The sequence below is a fragment of the Cucurbita moschata genome, unplaced genomic scaffold (genome assembly GCF_002738365.1).
Source record: "Cucurbita moschata cultivar Rifu unplaced genomic scaffold, Cmos_1.0 Cmo_Scf00060, whole genome shotgun sequence".
NCBI classification, from domain to species: Eukaryota; Viridiplantae; Streptophyta; class Magnoliopsida; order Cucurbitales; family Cucurbitaceae; genus Cucurbita; species Cucurbita moschata.
Window position 1 is genome coordinate 494,142 of NW_019268576.1, and position 16,440 is coordinate 510,581.

General features: G+C 35.5%; 3 protein-coding genes across 6 annotated transcripts; 1 reads left to right on the top strand and 2 right to left on the bottom strand.

The window, feature by feature from the left end:
* Positions 1-351: 351 nt before the first annotated feature.
* On the bottom strand, positions 352-4,726 carry LOC111436798 (lipase-like). Of its 4 annotated transcripts, none has more exons than XM_023074536.1 (12): positions 4,563-4,723; positions 4,398-4,476; positions 4,248-4,318; positions 4,023-4,108; positions 3,438-3,503; positions 3,238-3,285; positions 3,100-3,167; positions 2,326-2,398; positions 2,090-2,251; positions 1,763-1,957; positions 1,522-1,616; positions 352-747 (listed from the first exon to the last, which is right to left on the bottom strand). In XM_023074536.1, exons 2-12 carry the CDS (start codon positions 4,403-4,405, stop codon positions 549-551), a joined length of 1,071 nt encoding a protein of 356 aa, XP_022930304.1. In that variant the 5' UTR covers positions 4,406-4,476; positions 4,563-4,723; the 3' UTR covers positions 352-548. The 4 variants fall into 4 exon arrangements, with proteins under 4 accessions (XP_022930304.1, XP_022930306.1, XP_022930305.1 ...); XM_023074538.1 differs by having other exon boundaries at positions 4,556-4,723; XM_023074537.1 differs by having other exon boundaries at positions 4,552-4,723.
* A 1,540-nt stretch (positions 4,727-6,266) lies between these two features.
* On the top strand, positions 6,267-8,901 carry LOC111436813 (inactive beta-amylase 9). The gene is made up of 3 exons (XM_023074573.1): positions 6,267-6,712; positions 7,214-7,696; positions 7,861-8,901. Exons 1-3 carry the CDS (start codon positions 6,476-6,478, stop codon positions 8,731-8,733), a joined length of 1,593 nt encoding a protein of 530 aa, XP_022930341.1. The 5' UTR covers positions 6,267-6,475; the 3' UTR covers positions 8,734-8,901.
* An 81-nt stretch (positions 8,902-8,982) lies between these two features.
* On the bottom strand, positions 8,983-11,891 carry LOC111436814 (tubby-like F-box protein 3). The gene is made up of 6 exons (XM_023074574.1): positions 11,375-11,891; positions 11,007-11,094; positions 10,793-10,922; positions 10,523-10,702; positions 9,932-10,419; positions 8,983-9,254 (listed from the first exon to the last, which is right to left on the bottom strand). The coding sequence occupies exons 1-5, from the start codon at positions 11,666-11,668 to the stop codon at positions 9,951-9,953; spliced, it is 1,161 nt and encodes a 386-aa protein (XP_022930342.1). The 5' UTR covers positions 11,669-11,891; the 3' UTR covers positions 8,983-9,254; positions 9,932-9,950.
* Positions 11,892-16,440: the final 4,549 nt, after the last annotated feature.

Genomic DNA, 16,440 nt, shown 5'->3' on the forward strand with positions numbered 1-16,440 from the left:
TATTTGATTATAAACCCATGATCATTCCTTAAATTAACTTATGTGAGACTTTCATCATCCAACACCTTCGATCACCCTCCCCTTTCACCTGAATTAGTCGAGGATTTTCAATTGAGGGAATAGTTTGGGAGTTGAGATTGAAGATACGTGGGATGCTATCCCGCCTCTTGACCGAAGGGCCAACCCACCTCACACTCCTCCCTCCTCTAATGCTCATATTGAGGCGGAGCTTGCTTGCAAGCTTATCGCTCACGCTTGGTTCGTAAGAAAATTCTAGGTAGTTGGTCACCATAACTAAACATGATTTTTCATCGCTCGATAAAATGAATCTAAAACCTGAGGAAACCGAGATGCAACAAAATATGAAGCACATTATTCACCTTATAATATATATACATATCATACAATGGTGGTTCATCAAGAATGAAGCAATAATAAGGTTTTAATTCTTTAACAAAGATCAAAAGATTTTACTCCGGAGCAAGAGCATGTCGAAAGCTGGCCAACCTCAACTATCTTGCAGAAGAATCACCTTAATCAGAACCAAATTATTTTGCCTCCAAACTTTGCATTCGAGGAACGGGAGTAGCAAGGTCCCGAAACAACACGACGTTGCCTTCTGAATCGATCGACCCGTATTCGGCGATCACCGGGTCCATTACGATCCAGCATGTTGCAGGATCATCAGTTGGGAATTCCACCCCATAATAGGATAAATGATCCTGAATGCTGTTTCCAATTACAGATCTGCATTTAAAGACCCAAAATATCACCACAAGTTTCTAAGATGGCTGATTGTTCTTAAGTCATATGCTTCTTCAAACATGATCAATACTTGGTGATCAACATGTTGATGAGTAGATGAACTTCAGCATCAAAAACAGAGAAGATTAATAAGAACTTAAACCATAAAAGTTACTGTAACGCAATCCTCTTTGGGCTTTAAAACGCGTCTGTTAGGGGAAGGTTTCCACAACCTTATAAATGGTGGTTTGTTCTCCTCCCCAACCAATGTGGGACATCACAATCCACCCCCTTTGGGGCCCAGCGTCCTCGCTGGCACTCTTTCCTTCCTCCCATCGATCTGGGACCGCCCCCACATCCACCCCTTTGGGGCCCAGCGTCCTTACTAGCACATCGTCCGGTGTCTGGCTCCGATACCATCTGTAACTCCCCAGATCCACCGCTAGCAGATATTGTCCTCTTTGGGCTTTCCCTTTCGGGCTTTAAAACGCATCTGCTAGAGAAAGGTTTCCACACCCTTATAAATGGTGATTTGTTCTCCTCCCCAACCAATGTGGGATATCACAGTTACGGTAATGAAACTGAGGATGCTTCAAAAAATCGAAAACATCGACAAATTTGATCAAACTCGGTCAGTTTGAACTCTTCTCGTCAATCATTTCGGTATTCAAGATCACAAAACCAAAAACTTTATCAGTTCGTGATTTTTTCCGTTGGTTTCGAGGACGGTTGTAAAATATTACTCCCTATATTGACAACAAACGCTCAAACATTTACCTGCTACAATTTGGATCTTCACCCGAATCGTCACAGACCGTCTCGATGTAGGAGGCAAGGCGATTTGATGTAGATGAAGTATCCTGAAGCCATACCTGCAAGAGAGATGCGTCCACTAATATAGCAAGAGAAGAGACATCCAACTCTGCCCATTATAAAGCCTACCCACCGAGCTTACTAGGTTCCTTTTACAGAAAACTTATGCATAATTCACATATTCAAGATATAAGCAAAATGGTACCTCTCTAGGGAAGTGGTGATATGTTTTCCGTGGGATAATGGAAAAGTAAGGAGGCAAATGGGGCACGATATCGTGTTCATGTGTGACTCGAATGGTATCCGGTAAATGTTTGCTGTAGTACGAGGCAAAAACTGCGTTGCCAATACGAGGTTGGCCAAACGTCATAACTTGAACATTTGGCACATTATGATTAACCTGTGGAAAATGTAAATACTCTACTATAAGATAATTAATCCTATCCATAAACCTCCAAAACTAAACAAAGATGGCACTAAAATTTAAAACATGAACAGGAAGAAGATTTTTGCAAGCCGTTAACTCACTTACTATAAGATCAAGAGCACAAAAAGCAGCAATTGCTCCCCCCATTGAGTGCCCTGTGACAATGGTGTCAAGGTCCCCATAAACTTCCTTTGCTGTTTTTACTGCATTTAGAATTGCAGGGCGTATTGTTGTACAGTGATATGCACGATAAAATCCGCTATGTACCTAACATGGTCGAGACGCACGAAAAGAAATCAATGCGCTAAAAATCCTGTGGAAATAAATCAAGCACTACACACCTTTGCACCTTCCATTCCAGGATAATCTAAATCCAGCTGCTTCCAGAACAAGTCTTCTATCCAATTCTGTATGCTGCAAAATCAAGGAGACAAAAGGTTAACAAAATTTTCGCATCAAACGTGCAAGAATGTGTTTATCTCTGCAGATAGCGGATGGTATTTTCTTAAAAGAACAATGATATTAAATAAGCAGCCAAACGTTCAAATGACTGATCATTACCAAAGAAATCAGTTTAGAACAGAAGAGAAATTGAGTCTTCAAAGCAATAAAAAGAACCGTTAACAACATGGACAGTTTAAGAAACTCTGAAATTGGATAACAATTTCATATGGGCTTCTTGTGTAGCCAGCGAATCTAAACTACTACATTCGTCAACTAGTTTTAAAACGCGTCTGCTAGAGAGAGGTTTCCACACCCTAACAAGGAATGCTTCATTCCCCTCTCCAACCGATGTGAGACCTCACAATCCACCCCCTTGAGAGCCCAGCATTCCTCGCTGGCACACCGCCCAAAACCTGGCTTTGATACCATTTGTAACAGCCCAAGCCCACTACTAACAGATATTGTCCGTTTTGGCCCGTTATATATCGTCGTCATCCTCATGGTTTTAAAACACGTATGCTGAGGAAAAGTTTCCACACTCTTATAAGAAATGTTTCATTCTCTTCTCCAATCGATGTGGGACCTCACATAGATAATGTAAACACTAGAAAACAACAAAAATTTCTAGTTCGTTTTTTTCAACAACTAAATCTCCTCGTGTAGAATTGTACCTAGTTCCTCGTGTTCCCCTGAATGCAATTATAATAGCACGTGGATCCTTCGCTACTCCAACAAATGACTGCAGCAATTGAATATATTAAGATGGATATAACATGCAATTAAAAAATGCATGGTCGTTAACTACGCACCTGCAGGCAACTTTCAACATCTACAATCAGCTGCACAACTTCAAACCCCTGTATCAAAGGAAAATTAAGCATTAATGCCAAAACTTGAAAAAGTGAAGAGGTTGGAAGAACATATTCTCGAAATGAAATCCATGATACAGAAATTCTCTTTTCGGGAGCTGAAACCTATTGGTGATAAACCGTTTCATTTTTCTAAGTACCTCGGTGAGGCCACGGCATCGTGTACATGTCCATGTAAATAATGATGTCATATCAGAAATATAAACCTGAACAAAGATGCAGTTTTAGACTTGGTTAGATCTCACATGAAAATAACACTGCTTAACATTCTTAATTCTTATCAAGCAATTGCAATTCGGTTCCGAAAGTACTGGCTTCATCAACTTAAGAAACGTCGTGTTTACCCTTACATACACAATGGGCAAATTCAAATAAGGTTAACTTAATTTCTAATCAGAAACAGCTAGAACCAAAGAGTTTGTCACCCCTTGCGCCATCAGCTTCGCTTATTATAGAAAGGTATTAGGATAGTTTTACTGGAAGTGTATACTTTTCACTTTCTTAGACAGACAGTGCATTGCAAATGATAAAAATGCAGGTAAAAAGATCATCTCCAAAATATTCGTATAAAGGCCCAAGCCCACCGCTAGCCGATATTGTTCTCTTTGAAACGGGTCTAGGGAGAGGTTTCCACACCCTTATCAGAAATGTTTCGTTTCCCTCTCCAACCAAGGTGGCATCTCGCAAGCAATTCGACGACTGTTAGAAGTGTGAAGCGAACTTACTGCGGAAGCATATTCAACCATGATCATGGCAAGGGTGTGGTTATAAACAGATGAACTATTTGTCTCGTACTTCATCAGCTTCGGGTCTACGTTTGAACACAATTTCCAGTGAGTGAACTATTTAAACAAGTTCCAAATTGCAAACGAATTCCACAATTTTCTCTATTATCTCAAATTGCATACGTGAAATGCACAACTAAAAGAGGGCACGGGCGGCAGTCTCACCTCTACCGGCGGATAATACTAACAAGCAACCAAAGAAATAGAATAAAAACCATCCACGCGTTCCCATATACCTAGAAAGAAAGGGAATTAGAAAACAAAATTTCAGACAATATTCCGCGAAATTGATCGGATAGAACAGTTGACATATACCTCTTCATTTTGAAATCCAGATTTCTAGAATAGAAACTAAACAATTCTAAGGTAGGGCTTAAGAACTATCTTCGATGATCTGAGAAAATCAAGCAATCAATCAGGAAAGGGATAAATCGACAAGGTGGAGAAACGGGACATACAAGACTCTTGCCTACAAGTTACCGTCATCGGAACTCCGGCGAAGACTGTTTCCACCATTTCCGGTGACAGAACACGGAGATGTTGCGATTTCTTCGGAATGAAGTACAGAATCGAGGGAGACGAAAAGTTTGCTTGGCGTCCCCGAAAGTTCGAGGGAAACGACATTGACAATAAGGAGAACGAGGGAAATAAAATTCGTTTATTATATGTTATTGGTATAATTATTGGATAATGTAATAATAAATATACGTATAATCATAAAAAATATATATATATATATAGATATATTTAAATTTTAAATTAAAAAAAAAAGTGAAAAACGTTTGTAACTTATTTTTAAAATATTTAAACAAAATATTAATAATTTTCATCTATTTTAATGGATAAAGATATTATTAATATTTTTAAAAATTAAATAATTTTTTTAGATAGGAGTACCAATGTCATAAATATTTTTATTAATTTAATCTATATTATTTTAAAAATAAAATAAATTTTAAATTACACACTTCAGCCAATCCCACTCCCACGTAGCTTTTTGTTATTATGGGTTTATTTAGTTATTTTTAGTTTTTATTAAATAAAGTACATTTAAAATAATTATAAGTATAATATAAATTGATTTATTTGTTAGTGTTTAAAATAATTTTACAATTAATGATTGACAAAAACTTGCATTGAAATACCTAAATTGCCCCTAAATTGTGTTGATATTTATCTACAAGGCCATTACTTTACAGCATTGCACGTGCTGACTGACAGCTGTCGTGCGTCTATGGACAAATACAGTCAGAGGCCAGCTTTTTTTTTTTTTGTTGGTATTTTCCTATTTTAAATAGACGTTAATTGATAAGTTACGGGAAATTGCTCGATTATTTTTACGGAAATCTCATTTACTCGGTCGTTGAAAGTAAAACCGCGTATGCCATAAAGTTGGTTCAGGGAGCCACGTGTCGAAATCGCCGTTGGATCAGAGCCGACCATTTCTAGTCAGCAAGGATTTGGTCTCTTAACACGTGGCCGACAAATTCCACGACTTACCCGTAATGTTTTACCAAAAGTTCGGTCAGCAACTACCCGTCTACGGGCAGGGCAGGGCAGCTCACCATCTAATTAATGACAGCGACAATTTTTATCAGTTTTACCATCCAAACCAGCAGAGCGTCGAGATTCTGATTTCTGTGGAAGCCGATAATTATTAAAATAAAATAAAATTAAGGTACACGTGAGCGATGAGTCAGCACTCAGGCTAGACCTCTATATGCGTGCCACGTGTATTAACAAACAAAAGCCCTTTTCCGTAATTTCGTCGGCGAGGCTTTTGTCTGTTTGGATAAGTGGATAAGATTTTAGAATATGGAATTCCAATCAAGGAACCATAATAATTCAGTTATTAAAATAAGTGGTTTAAAAAAAATTATACAACTGGCAGACACACCGTGAGCTGACTTGGCTTTGGGTCCCACATTAATTAATCATTGACACGTCATCACAAGCCATCGAATTAATTATATTGAATGGTCTTAATCTTGTGGTTAATACGAAAAGAAGAAGAAAAAAAATTCTTTTCTTTTTCTTTTAATTAACAAAAAATAAGTAATTCCGCGGTATAACTTTGGACTTCTGAAATACTGCCACGTGGCATTGTCATTTTCTTGCTTTTTCTCTTTTTCATTTTTCTTCCTTCAGTGGCGTTTTCTTATATAAATTCAAAGCTTCCCCACCCATTTGGCCTTCAATTTGAGAGCTCCGTTTTACCTTTCGCTAAAGCTATCTTAATTTTTTTCTTCTTGCCGTTTGAGAATCTTTGTTTCTCAATAGTTCATCGACTTTCGTCTTTGGATTTCGGAATCGATTTCTGTTTTCTTGATCCTGATTTCTTCGGTTCGTGCGTGGATTTTTGTTTGAACGTTCCGTTTCATTTCATCCCGATTATGGAGGTTTCGGTGATTGCAAAATCTCAAGCGAAGATTGCCGGAGCCGATTTTGGTAACAGAGAGTTAGGGCTTTTGAATTCGAAAGTTGATAGTAAGATTTTTGGTTCAAAATCGAAGATCTGTTTCACTAGGAGTTCGAGGTTTGAAAAGTTGAGAATCCGATTATCGACGAAAGCCGCACAGATGGAACCAGTTCAATCTCAAAACGTTGACGTTGGAAGAAGATCCAAATCAGTGAGTACTATTATACTTCTTCTTAATAGTGTTTTCGTTGCTTTTCCCCTTTGATATCGTCTTGTTTGGAGGCTGAGAAGGCTTGAATCTGTTAGCCGTCAGATTAATTGATGAAAACTGCAAGGCTGAATGCAAGAATCCTTGTTTTATATTAACTCGTAGTTCAGTTTTTAATTACTCTTTGCTGTCTTCATTGAGTATAAAAGTTCCAATGGTTATGATTAGATCTCATTAACTTTGGCTGTTTATATTAAATGAACGCTAAACACAAAAGCTTCTTGATGCTCTCCGTAGCTTGTAATTATCAGTATTAATGGAGAGTTTGAACACAGTACTTCCTGCTATGATATTGCTATGCATCTCAATAGTTGATGTGCGTTGGCTAAAAGTTGGGAAGATCCATTGATATAAAGATTTTTGGGTGAATTTAAAGCGAGAAACATGTTTTAATTTTGCTTGCTTAAGTTCATTATTGACAGTCTTTTTCATACGTTTTTGCAGCTCGAGGGTGTAAAATTGTATGTCGGTTTGCCGTTGGATGCAGTTTCCACGTGCAATGCGATAAACCATTCAAAGGCAATCGCAGCAGGGCTTAAGGCTCTGAAGCTGCTTGGCGTAGAAGGTGTCGAGCTTCCGGTGTGGTGGGGAATCGTTGAGAAAGAAACTATGGGGAAATATGAATGGTCAGGCTATCTTAACCTCGCAGAGATGGTCCAAAATGCAGGGCTCAAGCTTCATGTTTCACTCTGCTTCCATGGATCTAACCAACCAAGAATTCCTCTTCCTGAATGGATCTCGAAGATCGGTGAATCCGATCCGAACATATACTTCACCGATCGGTACAGGCAGCAATACAAAGATTGCTTATCGCTCTCTGTCGATAACCTTCCTGTCCTGAATGGAAAGACTCCAATCCAAGTTTACCATGAATTTTGTGAGAGCTTCAAGTCTTCATTCTCAAATCTCATGGGCTCTACAATCTCGGTAAGAACTAAGGAATACATTTTCATTATTATGAGACCTTTTAGAAAGTCTAAAGCAAAGCCACGAGATTTCTAATAATAGTCTTTTTCGGATTGCATTTAGCCTTCATTTTATGGCTTTATTTGGGTTTCTATTACTTATTGTTGCCTTTTGATCAATTTCAGGGTATCTCCATGAGTCTCGGACCAGACGGTGAGCTTCGGTATCCGTCTCAGCGACAACCAAAATCACATGGTGTTGGAGAATTTCAGTGCTATGATAAAAACATGCTCAGCAATCTCAAGCAACACGCTGAAGCAAGCGGGAATCCTTTATACGGTCTTGGAGGTCCCCATGATGCTCCGAGTTATAATGAAATGCCAAATGCTAACAATTTCTTTAAAGATCATGGCGGTTCATGGGAGTCTCACTATGGAGATTTCTTCCTTTCATGGTATTCTAGCGAGCTTATTGACCATGGTGATCGCCTTCTTTCTCTTGCTTCATCCATCTTCGGCAACACCGAAGCAACCGTTCATGGGAAAGTTCCATTGATGCATTCCTGGTACAAAACTCGATCGCACCCCAGCGAACTAACAGCTGGGTTCTACAATACCGCCAGCCGAGACGGATACGAGGCTGTTGCGGAAATGTTTGCTAGGAACTCAACCAAAATGATCTTGCCTGGAATGGACTTATCAGATCAACATCAGCCTCAAGAATCACTGTCGAGCCCCGAGTCATTAATATCTCAAATCAAGTCAGCTAGCAGAAAGCACGGGGTAATGTTGTCGGGGCAAAACTCATCAAGTTCGGGAACTCCCGGCGGGTTCGATCGGATAAAGAACAATTTGGAAGGGGAAAGTGTGGAGCTGTTCACATACCAGAGAATGGGAGCATACTTCTTCTCTCCAGAGCACTTTCCTTCCTTTGCTGAATTCGTCCGTAGTGTCCATCAACCTGAACTGCACTCAGATGACCTTCCAATCGGAGAAGACGACACCGCGTCTTCGTCACCCGCCAGTTCCGTGGCCGAAGAACAGATGCAAGCAGCTTAATAGAGGGCGTAGAGTATCATATAATCATAGTAATGTAAAAATAACTTTAGTTCTTCAAGGCTTGAGATTAAATTAATACACTTCAGATTGAGGATTTAGATATTACACATCCTCCAGAACGCTGTAAGATTCTAAATTAGATAACCAGAAAGGTTGTTTTAAAGTAATTCAATTATTAATTATGTATCATAGAAGAGATTCATATGAACGATAAAAGAGGAAATGGAAAAAAAAAAAAAAAAAAAAAAAAAAAAAAAGGAAAAAGAATTCATTATTTACACAAACATGAAGAAATATACAAATCACACAATCAAATAAAGAGTCTTCGAATTTCGCAAGTTTCTCTGCGATTCAATCCCTCAAAAAAAAGAACCCAAAAAAAAAAAAAAAAATTAAGCACTGCAAAGAAACCACCACGAAAGAAGCAAACATCCTATGAGTTTTGGTACTTACCCTTCTTCTTAACTTACCATTTTATTGCCTGAAGCCATTAGTAGAGCATCCAATTGAGCATCCCTTCCCTGCATCACAAATGAAAATCAGGATCAATAGTTCTTATAAACACAATGATTCAAATTTTTGGTCATATTTACTCGTTGGGGGGTTCCGTACTCGAGCAGTGAAAACAAACGATGAATTCGGATATGTCAAGCTTGCAACAAAGCCAAGAATCGAGAACATAACGTCATGCTATGTATATGCTAGAAACCAAAACATTTTCGATCGAAACAGTTTATAGAGTCGTGGAACAAAACTAAATCTTGAATGATTCCCAAGGTTAAGCGACATTTTCGTTATATTTACTCGTTCATCTATCAACTCAACTCAGCTTGCCAGGAGAGTTCCAAACTCAAGCAGTGAAAACAACCCATGAATTTAGATATGTCGGGCTTACAACAGCACTAAGAATCGAGAACATAATGTCGAAACAAAACATTTTGGATCAAAACAGTTTATAGAGAGACAAATTACAAGGAATAGAAAAAAGCAGCCCAGAATGTGAAGTGAATGTGATGGTTTGGAAAATGTATAAGAAATGGATAGTCGTAGTAGTGACCATTTTGGGATCATACTTGAATATATGAGTTTGTCGTCGTGCTCGGATTAACGAAAAATTAGGATAACATGAAGCTATAAAGTAGAGTAGATAAATTCTAAACAGACTCCTAAACTATATTTAAATCAGTAGAGTTTGTACCTGTTAAATGATGGGGCTGTCATTCACAAGCAATCTTGGTGTCAAAGCTGCTGAGGCAGATTGCAAAAGCCTGAAAAGTCGAGATCGGGTAACGAAAATCCATGGTGAATAAATCCTTCCCCACTTTTCCAAACTGAAGGATGATCTTCTCTTGTTCTTGTGAAGGAGGTTCGGTTTCCGAAGAAGCGACAAGTTGAAAATTTTTCACGGAAGCAATCGTAACTCGTCCATGAAAATTCAAACACCAGCATTGAAGCTGCTCGTGCCACCTGGGAGTCTTGTTTCTCAGCACCAGCATTTCATCTTTCTGACTAGCTAATGGTTCAGCAAGCAAGCTATCTGCATTTGATTTCGACCTTAAGAACGGGAACGATGGAAACAGTTCCACATTGCTCAATGAGAGCTCGGTCGGTGTCGGAGCCACTCCTCCAGGTTCAACCGCAGAAGCGGGAATAGCGTCCATGATACACTGCATTCTCCTCGGACCCCTGCTTGTTAATCACATCAACCATTTAGGATTTGCAAGACATCTAAAGAAAAATAGTCATCCAAACAAAGAATCACCATAAATCATAATAGCCTTTGGATTACCTTGATCCCAATACATTTAGTTCATACGAAATGTGAGCAACTGGATAGTTCCCAGAAGGGAATTTGGGCGAAACTTGTTTCAAATTCACAAGCCTCGTGGAGCGACTTTTTGTGATCTTCGCTCCTGAATGTGGCGGTTGCCCGTCGAAGATTGTGAACTTAGTTCCTAGGAAATTAGATCTGTTCTCACACAAGGAAAAATGAAACTCTCAGAAACATATTCCAAAATGTACATCTAAATCATAACATCACAGGTATTCAATAGCATACCTCAACTTCCCGACATAGGTGCTGCTCCCTTTCGACAAATCCTCGGCGTGTAAAGAGATAATATAGTCTGTGTAGGTCGGTCGCTTGCATTTCCGAGCAGCAAGAAGAAACTTACCATCATCATTTAGTGCTGTCATGTAGGCAATTCGGCCATTAAGAAACTTACAATTCGGACAAAGCTAAGAAACTTCAAATTACCATAGCAATTACTCACCATTAGTCAAACTGAGGAAGAGATAATAAGTTTGATTGGATCTGTTTCGCTTTATGAAACACTGTAGAAGAGGATCCCTTGGACCAGGCTGCAAGAACAGATTATGAAAAAACATCTTATAATGTGTGATTTTTTCACACGATCAAACCAGTGAATATCAATTAGGCACTTGAAGCTTCCAACAATTTGTTAACTAAAACATAAACTAAGACTAAAATCCTTCTTGAAACAACGAAAAAAATCCTAATAAACATGAACAGACAGCATAAAAATTTCCAATTAGTTCAAAATCATACCAAATATATCCTAAATCCATCAAATCGTCCAAAACCCCCAAAATTTACAAGTAGCGCGGAATACTCGCTCACCTGCTTGATAGAGATCGGGAACGTTAACTTGCCGGAAACCTCCGGCGTTTTGACGATCTCCTTAGTGATGGCCCGCCAGCTCCGGCATACTCCAGCGCAAGCGACGACACTCTTCCTCCGTGGCCAAGAAGTCTCCGATGCCTCGATTCTCATAAGAACCTCCCTGAGAAGCTCCTGAGGCATATTGGCCCAGCAGCTCTGGACGAGGCCGTCCGTTGGCTCCGGCGCCGTGCCGTCCTGCACCACGCGGCGGGAGCGGGACCTCATATCTTGAATGATGCTCTTGAGAGACATGAATTGGACGGATTTCTGGTGGAAAACACGATGCAGATGGAAGAAATGATCAAAGAAGGAGCGGAAAATTGGAGATTCCCGATGCCAGAGAGGCCATTAGAGGTATGTGGATTTCGCTTCGAATCCTCTGGGGATTGGATATGGGAAAAATGGAAGAGAGTGAGATAAATGCATCTAACTCGGAAATTTTTGGCCTGGATTTTTTTTTTTTTTTTCTTTTTTCTGATCTGGGATTGTGAAAAAAGCGGAATAAATGAAAGAGGGGACCGGCTACCGGCTTGGCGATTTATTATTATTATTATTAAAAATAAAATAAAATAAAATAACAGCTTCGATTATTCTGATAATTGCGACAAAATGGGTCGCTCTTATTATGGCTTTGGAGTTAACGACGTAAATGAATCCCAAATAATCACATATGTATTAATTACCAATTTTCAAATTTTTAAAAACACGTAATATCCATATTTTTATTTATTAAATTAGATTTTCAAATTTTTTATCTATTTAGTGTGTTTTTTTTATTTATTATTTTTTAAAATTTCATTAAAAATCAAATAATTATCAAACGTGCATTAAACAATTAAATGACATTCAATACAATTTGAAGCCCGTTGGCTTATTAAACTAGCCAAACATAGTAAATAATGTATTTAATTTAAGTCAGTATTTTTTTAATATAATTTTATACCATAAAATTTAGTCTATTTAATAAAATAATCATTCAGAACATTTGTTAAGTTATAATTAATCGAAAAAATTGCTAGCAAATAATACGTTTTTATTATTCAGTGTATAATAATGATAATGATAATACTAACGGATTGACTTCTGCTTGAGTTTGTTGGGAGGTTTGAATTTAAATTAAAAAAAATAGGTTACCAATTACAATTATAAAAATTAAATAAAACAAATAATGAATGACTTGCCTCACGACCATTGCTGTCTTTCTTTTAATTATTCAACTCGTGAATTTAATGTTTTATTTTTAAAAAATAAAATTTTCAATTTACGACTGATAACAATAATTATTTTCAAATTGAAGAAAGGTTTATTTTAATTCAAAATAAAAAAAGAAAATTATAACTTGTTATCGTGGTTCAAATAACCCGTCTATTAATTAAAATTTAAACTACATTTTAAACCTAATCTGATTTGTTTACTTATTTGTCTGTGGCTGATTTTAATTGACTCTGTCTATGTGAATAAATAATCGAGCCAATTGAATTTTATTTTAATTAACTGTAAGAAGAGTAAGATTCGGGGTAATGTTATTTTAAGATTTCATATGTACTTTTTTTTTTAAACGAAGTATTAAAGCTAAAGAGTATTAATAAAACATTTAAAATTCGAGTGTATTTTACGCTATTAAAAGTTCAAGGACATGTTTGAAATAAAATACTAATGATTTTCATTCAAAATTATCCATAAAAAAGTATTTTTTTTAGAATGTTATTTAAATTTTTAAATATTTTTCATTTGTAATTTATTAATAAAATAAATAAATTAGGACCATGTTAAAATATTGTAATACGTCATCTAATTGATAATTGATAATGAATAACTCACTTAACATTTTATGAAACTTAAGAGATAAACATTAAAAATAATAAATTTAAACTTTTAATTACATGATATATTTTAAGTAGTTACACATATTTTTTCTTAATTAAATAAATAATTATTTTACAAAGCCTTCGTATTAAATTAATTATATAACTGGCCTGGAATGGACGTTGACCCCATTTTCTCATCCTACCTTTGTCCATTTGAGGAAAGATTCGACGGATAAGAACGTCGTCGTTTTCATTACCGGTTCCCTCCTTGTAAATCGGGTGAGGCGAGAATTAGATGCTCGCGCCAGTAAATTTATATATATTATTATTATTTATTTTTTTTTTTTAACGGAAATGGTTTAGGTTCCTATCTTATCTTCTCACACAATTAAAAAATGTCATGGTTATTTATATATATGCATTTTATTAAATTAATTTACTATTTTACAGAGCAAGACTTTACAAATTTCCAATTTTACTTTTATCAATTTATCGTGGGATAAATTAAGGTTAAAAGAAAAAAAAAATGAAGTAATTATTTCGCTAAATTATTTTAAAATATATATTCATACACTTTCTTTATTTAAAATATTTTTTAAAAAGTAGCAATACTAATTACAATATTTTATAAATGATATAAAACTAATATTAAACTATAACTTCATTGGAATAACCTATTTGATCGTGACTTAAAATGACATTTTTAGGTTGGGCTAATTTCTATTGAATTTGGGTTGAATCGAAAAAAAATTCAGGTTAGTTCACGGTTGACTTTTTTTTTTCGAGTCGAGTCAACCAACCGGTAAATATAGCTCCAATTCAACCTTGTCATACTTTTAAGATTATTATAAAAATAAAAAACATTTGACAATGAATATAATTTTTTAAAATTATTTAAAAACACAACATATATTTATAATTATAATATTTGGAGATTCAAAGTTTTTTTAGAAAGGGTTAAAGAAAAGACAAATATATTATTTAAAATTACGGACTAAATGTGAAAATTTAAAGTTTTATTAGATATAATGTTAAATTTTAATTTAAAAAAAACAAAATATGTCAATAACTTATTAAATAATATTAAATTTGAGAAATACATTACTTCGCGATTAATTAAAATGATTTAAAATTTTAGAAAACTATTAAACAGCAAGGCTAAATTTGTAATTCTACCCAATAATATAAAATTAAAAAAAAAAAACTAATTAAAATAGACAGCATTGTGCAGTTGGATGTGCCGCCACTTGCGCCATTTCAGTTGCATAAAGCTTGGAGGCAACTTCACCAAAGTTGTAAACAATTTGATTGGCAGAGGGCCCACACACAATTCCACCAACTCCATTCACAATTTATATTTCAACACCTTTTTTAAAGCCTAAATAAAATCAATTTTCAGATTTTTTTTTAACATAAATTAAATAATTAAATAATATAACAACAGAGTTGCATTCTTTTTATTATGCCATTTATAATAATTATGGTGTAACGTGATATATCTATTTTTATATAAGTTGACGTTTATATATCATGTGTTTTATAAGCTAGCTTTAAAATTTAATAAACACGGAAAATTAGTAAATATATAAATAATGGTATTCATTTGATGTAATAATCCAACCCATTTATAAATTCGTTTCAGCTTGCTGATTCATATTTTTTTTTGGTCGAATTAACCTGACCAACTGTAAATAGGGTTATAACTCAATCCAACCCTATATGACTTGAGTATTTGAATTTTATGAAATTTTAGTTACAGGTACTATGGATAAGTAATTTTTTTAAAAATAATTAAAAAAATAATAACCCGACAATATAACTCCAATTCTAACCCGACAATTTTAGTTACATGTATCATAAAATAAATTTTAATTTTAAAATCATAAAACTAATTTTTTTTTTTTTTTTTAAATTTTAAGCATCAAATTTCCAATTCTAACTGAACATATTTATATTGATAATAATAATAACGACCAATGTGTTCAATGGGGCCCACCAATTTAATATCCAACGAACCAAAACATGAAGGAAGCTCATTGGGTCCCATGCTCTTCAACGTCTGTGGGCTCCATATTCTTTTTTTTCTTTTTTTTTAAATAATAAATAGAAAATTGTGAAAGCCTTGGTGGGCAAGATCATACTAACGAACCCACGCGAGCGGCTGGCGAAGAAGAACGACCAAGGAAACAAACCCTGGCCCACCACCACCACCCCTTGCAACGTGGCAAATTTACAAAAGATCACACAGGATCCATCTCCACGTGGCACTAGATAAACGGAGTTACAAGTCTATTAAAATGCGCACGGCCACAGCATATCCGACTTTTTAAAATTAAGTAATAAAACAGAAAACAGAGTGATTAAAGGGGGCGCATAAGATTGACTCGTGCGACTAAAATTGCCGCTTAATTGTCGCGATCAGTCGGAGTTATTCGGTTAAAAAATCGCGATTTCAACAGGCTTTTGTCGGGTGTAGCCGAGTCAGAAAATCAGAGCATGCTGGCCTGGACGTCGAGCTTGGCTTTGAATCGCCGATTTGCCCACAAGCTAATTAATTAATCGTACGAATCCAATTAATTACTTATTAGGGAATAAATTAAAGGTAAGTTTTATCTCATAATCGTGTGACGAGACACTATATCTTTTTTGTATTCAAATACTTTGACATATCGATATATGTTGCTCGTACTTTTAACAAAGTCGATATACATCGAACCATCCAAATAAGCTCGTGGGCTACCAATCGATTAGACAAAGACAATAAACACGCATATTCTTAAGCACGATCGAGATTTTTTATGCATGCTGCTAAAAAAAATCTATGTAAGGTCCACCTAGATTTTCGTATCCTTCGCTAAACAATGTTTAAACGTCGATGTGATGTTTATCTAACACAGTTCAGTACTCGAGCGTTTTCTCAACAAGGGTGTTAAAAGAACTCCATTAATCCAACTCAATCCCGAGTTGTGTTATATTCAAATAAATAAAAATTTGAACCAAATAATCTTATGGTTAATATATATATATATATTATTTTTTAAATTATTTAATTTTCAAAAAAATTAAAGATTTTTAAAATATATTAAATATTTAAAAATAAATAAACAAAATTCTTTTTTTTTTTGGTTAGAAGAATTTAAATAAATGACTAATTATTTAATAAAATTTATTTAATTACAAAAAATGGACAATTTAATAATTAAATTAAACTTAAAT

Excerpts from the sequence above, each read along its gene's own strand:
- LOC111436798 (XM_023074536.1), bottom strand. Across the intron at positions 3,168-3,237 it reads ATGTTGAAAGTTGCCTGCAG|TCATTTGTTGGAGTAGCGAA; the intron begins GTGCGTAGTTAA and ends CAATTGCTGCAG. Across the intron at positions 2,252-2,325 it reads CTGGAATGGAAGGTGCAAAG|GTACATAGCGGATTTTATCG; the intron begins GTGTGTAGTGCT and ends CGACCATGTTAG.
- LOC111436813 (XM_023074573.1), top strand. The coding sequence starts at position 6,476 with ATGGAGGTTTCGGTGATTGCAAAATCTCAAGCGAAGATTGCCGGAGCC. Across the intron at positions 6,713-7,213 it reads TTGGAAGAAGATCCAAATCA|CTCGAGGGTGTAAAATTGTA; the intron begins GTGAGTACTATT and ends ACGTTTTTGCAG. Across the intron at positions 7,697-7,860 it reads TCATGGGCTCTACAATCTCG|GGTATCTCCATGAGTCTCGG; the intron begins GTAAGAACTAAG and ends GATCAATTTCAG.
- LOC111436814 (XM_023074574.1), bottom strand. The coding sequence starts at position 11,668 with ATGTCTCTCAAGAGCATCATTCAAGATATGAGGTCCCGCTCCCGCCGC. Across the intron at positions 10,923-11,006 it reads CTTCCTCAGTTTGACTAATG|CACTAAATGATGATGGTAAG; the intron begins GTGAGTAATTGC and ends CCTACATGACAG. Across the intron at positions 10,420-10,522 it reads CTAAATGTATTGGGATCAAG|GGGTCCGAGGAGAATGCAGT; the intron begins GTAATCCAAAGG and ends ATTAACAAGCAG.